The sequence below is a fragment of the Frankliniella occidentalis genome, unplaced genomic scaffold (genome assembly GCF_000697945.3).
Source record: "Frankliniella occidentalis isolate FOCC.00 unplaced genomic scaffold, Focc_3.1 Scaffold451, whole genome shotgun sequence".
Classification (NCBI taxonomy): domain Eukaryota; kingdom Metazoa; phylum Arthropoda; class Insecta; order Thysanoptera; family Thripidae; genus Frankliniella; species Frankliniella occidentalis.
In genome coordinates, this window is record NW_026267569.1 from 35,464 (window position 1) to 41,993 (window position 6,530).

The window sequence follows — 6,530 nt, forward strand, 5'->3', positions numbered from 1 at the left end:
GCTTCGCGATATCTCACGAAACACTGTTACGCTGCGACGCGCCTGGCATACATCTACCTAGGCCTGCGGCGCTGACACCTGAGTCAGGCAAAATGCAGAGTCGCAGATAGGCCTTAGGCTCCAAAGGACACAAATTTTGCCCCCATGATTTTATTTTGACGAGTTGCACCACCAGAGTCCATCAAATATCTGAGAAACAACATTAATATAAAAAGGGGTCATTTTCAAGTGGAAATCGCCCTCTGGCGACTAAACGGTTAGAGATAGAGCCAAACGGACGAAATTTTGGCCCTACTACGGGTCCTACCTTAACGAGTTTCTTCTTAAAACGATGTAAAAAAATATTGTTCAAAAGTTATATTTTTGGTGTCTTTGTTTTGATTTTTTTGACGGGTCACTTTTTAAGGTAGAGGGCTCAAAATCAATACAATTCTTGCTTTTTTTGCGACAAAGTTACACTAAAAATTTCAGGTATCTAGCTCAAACCGTTCTCGAGTTATCGTGTTTACAGACAAACGCACTCACAGACAGACAGACAGACACGAAACTTTTTCATCATCACTGGAGTAATAGGCTTCGCTATCGCGCAGCCAATACTAGGTAGATATACGCCAGACCACGTCTTGCGTACCAGGCTTCGCGATATCTCACGAAACACTTTTACGCTGCGACGCGCCTGGCATACATCTACCTAGGCCTGCGGCGCTGACACCCGAGTCGGGCAAAAGACAGAGTCGTAGATAGGCCTTCGGCTCCGAAAACAAATTTTACCCCCAGGATTTTATTTTGACGAGTTGCCGCACCAGAGCGGTACTTGTACTTTTACAACTTACCCCTAAGGAGACCATCAAATGTTTCCTCAAATAAATATATTTATTTTTAGGTCACTTTAGTGAGTAAAACTCCATCTAGCGCCTAAACGGTGAGAGAAAGAGCCAAACGGACGAAATTTTACCCACAGACCTATACTTTTACAACCTACCCCTTAGGGGCCGTTCATAAATTACGCCACGCTTTTTTGGGCCGTTCTTCGATCCCCGCCTCCCTTTGTCACAATTAGTCACGACGAGTTTGACTCACCCCCTCTCCCCCTGTGACGTCACATTTTCCCTTTATTAAATCTGGTAATGAATTTCGGTCGAGTGACGACATTGACATGTTTTAGGGACGTTAGGACTGATACAGAGGAACTACAAGTAGTTAAGCGGAAGTTCGTTTTCCGTCACTAGATCCGATAATCGCGCGGCTCAGAGCCTTTAGAGCTAACCAAATGGCGCGCACCTTTCGGAAATAGTGGTAGTTTAGGCACCGCACGAAGCCAGTCAAAGTGTGACGTCACCGAGGTATTGACCGCCCCACCCCAATTGTCACAATTAGTCACAAATTCGGCTACCCCTCCCCCCCCCAAAAAAAAGGGTGACGTAATTTCTGAACGACCCCTTAGGAGACCATCAAATATTTCCTTTTTTAAACGGACCCGTTTCTGCCAGACAGTTGGGGCGCGGGGTGGAGAGCATCATGATTCAACACCACCTGTTGAGCAGCTCCACACAAACGTTACGTTACGTCTGACGCTACGTCTTACGTTACATCTTACGTTACGTCTTACGTTACGTCTTACGTTACGTCTTACGTTACGTCTTACGTTACGTCTTACGTTACGTCTTACGTTACGTCTTACGTTACGTCTTACGTTACGTCTTACGTTACGTCTTCATAAAACGTAAGACGTAGCGTAAGACGTCACGTAACGGTTCTGTTCAATATTCGTTGTACGCTGTCTACGCCATTTCCGTACTATTTTTGCCGCAAATCATAATAATCCCAACTTCAAAATCACTTCAATTTTTGTAAGCCAATTAAATTCCTAAACAGGGGTTTTGAAACGGACCCGTTTATGCCAGACAGTTGGGGCGCGGGGGGGAGAGCGTCATGGTTCAACACCACCTGTTAAGCAGCTCCACACCCACGCCCGAGTACCAGAGCAACAATGGACACCTTTCTCTCGGAGTAGTCGCCGCGCGCGCGGCCCAGCGCTCATGCCAAAAATTGTGTTCAATTATAAAAGTAATAATAGGCTAATTCAAAAAAATATCACGCAAAGAGACACATCAAGAACAAGAACAATGCAGCGAGCAGGCATGAAATGCATGGCGTCGAAAAGCAGATTGTACAAGTGAGAGGGCGCTATGATGCGGCGCAAACTTCTGTATTAAAAAAATATTGCTCGAAACTATAAAATAGAAAATTTTCTTTACTAAGGGTCCGTTTATGGTTAACAAGAATTGTTTTTGAGTAAAACTCTATCTAGCGCCTAAACAGTGATGAGAGAGAGCCAAACGGACTAAATTTTAGCTCGAAGAACTGTACTCTCACGAGTTGCCCCCTAGGAGACGAAAAAAAAAAAAACCCTACTTCCTGGACCAACCCCCATTTCTTTGTTACCCCCTCATACCAAATCGGGAGTAGTTGCCAGGATTTGCACCAACCGTTTTGTTGTCCGTAGTGACAACAATAATACCCTGAAAATTTTAAACCTCTAGCTCACGTCCTTCTTGGGAAATGGACAGACAGACAGACAGTCAAACACAGGGGCGATGGCATTAGCCCGCTTATATAGCTTTTAAGCAAAACAGCAAGCTAAAAACCGACCTTGAAATTCCCAGATTGCTATCTCAATTCCTTCTCGAGTTAACATGCTGCACTGAAAAAAAATACTAGTAGGAGTTACTACGATCTTAGTACCAGGTACCAGACCAGACAGTCTAGTAAAATAGGAACCAACTAGGAATCTAGTAAAAGGTACCAGACAGGCTAGTAACACAAAATCTAGTAAAATTTACCAGATGTCTAGTTACAGATACTGCACATTTTTACGATTCCTAGTACCGTTTACCAGACTGCTTACTTACAGATACCACACACTTTCTTTCCAAAAAGTGTTCAAAAAATATACGAATGCAATATAGAAGATGTCTGCCCGGTACTACGGTTACACCGGGTGCTCGTTAACCCACGAAATTTCGAAGCCCTGACCGAGATTCGAACCGCGGACCTTTGACTTGGAAGTCCGCACCCTAGTCCACTCGGCTACGGTGACTACCTGAGGAGAGAGGCGTGCGTAACGAGTGTGATGCCACCGCCGCCGGACCACAGGCATAGCCTAGTAAACGTGCAGTCTGGTAAAAATTACTATACAGTTTAGTAAACCTAACCAGACTTAGTTACTAGACGGCTGGTTCCTGAAACTATACCTGTGTTAGTATACGATACTAAACTTCTAGTAAAGCTTAGTATTATCCTAGTTGTAATAACTAGCATCCATTTAACTAGGATTTGTCTGGTATCTGTTACTAGTCCTTTTTTTCAGTGTGACAGACAAACACACAAACAAACAGAATGAAGCTTTGTCGTACAATGGAATAACTGTAAACCCACTGTAAGTATGCCAGTTTTTTGTCCGTTCAGACTCTATACATCTGAAAAGTGCACGCCTTTAGCAATTTCCTTTATTACTTAGTAGAAAGGTCGGCTGTAGATAGTCACGGTTCCACACCGCTACATTCTCATTTGTCCATGAAGCAAGTTGCTAGTATCAGTTACACTCTGGACTTCGTACGGGTTCTCTATCTTCGGTAATTAAATTACCAGACCATTTTATAGCAATTTACTGTGGTTATATAGCTATGCTAGAATCATATCGACGAATCCAGGATGCATTGGCCTGTCGAAGATTCTTCCGCTGCCAATCAAGCTTCACGCAAACGGTAGCGACCGCACGCCAACCGAATCACAAAGAAAAGACACTACGAGCCTGTCGAATGCCAATGCAAAGAGGAAGCGCCAACTGTGATCAACATGCGTAGACTTCTTGGGGCTTCTCTGGGCACGTATGGAATTTATAGAGGAAAACGTAAATTCTTGCAGAAGGTTGTGTTATTTGCGATATTGTTCTTTGATTAACGGTCTGATCGTTATCACGTACGGAAGCTGTAGTACCGTCCCATCCCGCCAAATTTTAATTGCTCAAGGACAGTTTAAATATACTTCGTTCATAAATCGCACACAACCGAAAACATCGAGTGGGAAATCACTAGGGATCGTAGCGTACGGACTATTTCGTGGTATTTCTCCTACTATTTCGGTTATTTCTCCTGCCATTTCGGCTATTTCCCGCCTATTTCGGATTATTTCAGTCTATTACGCGCTATTTCGGAGTTTTTCAGGGGTATTTCGCTACTATTTCACCGACTATTTCGCGTCTATTTCGTCTTTATTTCGCTCTATTTCGCTTCTATTTCGCCTTTATTTCGGACTATTTCGCGGAAAGGTGTACGAACTATTCGCAAGTGATTTCCCCCTCGGAAAACATACGTGATTTTCAAAAAACTTGCCGATTCCGGAAAAAAACGCATTTAAGGTGTAGCAACAACCTTACTCCCACTAACGGGAAGACAAAAGTGACGAGTCGGACATTTAAATGCGTACTCTCACATTTGAGATGGCAGCGAGGGGTGCCTAACTAGATTAGAGAGTGTACACTACCCAGCGAAACAACTGGGAATTTCAGCTGGTTAAGATATGCGTAACTTTTCATGGACAGTGATAGTGCATTCTGCTTTAGTCTGCATGAACACGCAGCAATGAGGCATACTGGTAAAGCTGCAAGAAGAACAATGCGGTTCGTTCCCAGCATTCTTCTGCACTTGTGCTTTACCGGAATGCATTTTTCGTCAAAAAAGACCCTCCAGCACCCAAACGGTGAGAGATAGAGACAAACGGACAAAATTTTAGTGCACTGGGTTCTTCTCTCACGAGGTACTCCTTGCGAGACCATAAAATATATTTTTTTTGACTTTTCTGACCTACCCCCTTTTCTTTGATACCCCATTTCAGCCACTTAGGGTTGGTTGCCAGAATTTGCCGTGGGCGTTTCGTTTTCTAGGAGTGAACCTTAAGGTACCCTGAAAATTTGAAGTCTCTAGCACATCTCCTTCTAGCGGAACAGACAAACACAGACGGACACGAGGTCGTTTGCATAAGCCCGCTAGATAGCTTTTCTAAAGCAGAAGGGCGGGCTAAAACTAGCTCCGAGAGTCAGAGCAAAAAAGTTAGGGAAAGGCTAGGGAAAAGTCAAGGAATTTTAAATCCACGATCACACTAAATGGAAAAGGACAATTTTGTATCTAGGAGAGATGCATTCTTAAGCACATCTCTAGCGTATGCAAATTTGCACGTAAATTAGACACAAATAAAGTCATTTGTACCTAGTCTAGGTACAAGTTGTAACATTTTAGATACAAATTTACATCCGATAGAGATGTGCTTAAGAACGCATCTCTCCTAGATACAAAATTGTCATTTCAACATTTAGAGTGATTGCGTGGCCGCCCTGTATTGAATATAAATGTAAACAACCATAACCTCAATGAAAAGCAGATAGCCGTTTGTCCGCCACGCTCAGTAGGGCGTTTCGTTTTCAGGAGTAGAGCCACGCATCTTAAATGAAAATACACGTCGAGGATTTTCCAATGACGTCGCGTGAAGTGCGCTGCAATGTCGGGAACCATGCGCATGAACGGATTTTTGCCGCCAATCCACCGTCGACAAGATTTTTCCCCTGCCGCGCCGCGGACTACTACGAAGCCGACTACTCGCTGTCCATAAACACCCTAGGCTAGGTACTTGAAGTTTGTCATGTCGCCAGTACCGCGTGGCGTCACGTTACGGTGGGCGTAACACCTAAGTGAACACCAGTGTTTTCGCTGCAGCGGTGCACATCTAAAAGCGACCGGAATTGTGCGAGAACGTAGCAAATATTGAGTGTTATCGATGGCCCAACACTTATTAATAACATTTATCGGCATCATAGGCAAAAGTCAAAAAAAAAAAAAAAAAAACACGTTTTGCGGCAATTCCGCTTGCTAACTAGGCAACCTGCAGTCTGCGTGTGTGTACAAATGTAAAATCCGCACTGTTCCCGACATTGCAGCGCAGCGCTCTCCGCGCGACGTCATTGGAAACTCCTCGACGTGTTTTTTTTCATTTAAACTGCGTTCTGGCATACCGATTTTAAAATGAGACACACTAACGCTCAGGAGTATAGCGGCTTGTGCATAGGGAGGATCGAAGTTGGCGTGTTCTCGATGGTCATAGGTTAAGACTCTGATGACAAGCAGCGTGTGGTTTGACTTCAACTGGTTTCTTGGCAGGATTGCTTTTGCTTATATTCGCAAAGACAGTTGACGAGTGACAATGATGCCAACGTATGAGTGTGACATTACACAACAGAAGTCACTGCTTCTTGTTCACTACACGCAAAAAAAAGAATCATTGTACCAACGACATGAGTTGCTCCTTCCACAACATTTTGTTCTTGGAATGGCTTCAGAAACATAGGATGCTATTCCAACGACCATGATTGCTGGCTCAACGACATGGTCGGTGGCCCAACTACCGGCTGTCATAGGGTTAGCAACATCGTGTCTTTGGACCAACAACCCGGCCACAAGAACACGACGGTCGTTGGA

The 6,530-nt window shown here is 44.1% G+C and overlaps 1 protein-coding gene across 5 annotated transcripts in view; it reads left to right on the forward strand.

Moving 5' to 3' along the window:
* Positions 1-3,789: 3,789 nt before the first annotated feature.
* The window catches only part of LOC127751367 (uncharacterized), a 34,653-nt gene continuing 31,912 nt past the window's right edge, over positions 3,790-6,530 (forward strand). Inside the window, exons 1-2 of one of the 5 annotated variants that reach the window (XM_052274837.1) lie at positions 3,791-3,913; positions 5,484-5,681. Coding sequence is in view for 1 of the 5 variants with exons in the window: in XM_052274834.1 (XP_052130794.1) it covers positions 3,893-3,913 (21 nt within the window). In the remaining 4 variants the exon portion in view is untranslated. The other 4 variants (XM_052274838.1, XM_052274834.1, XM_052274835.1 and 1 more) reach the window with 4 other exon arrangements.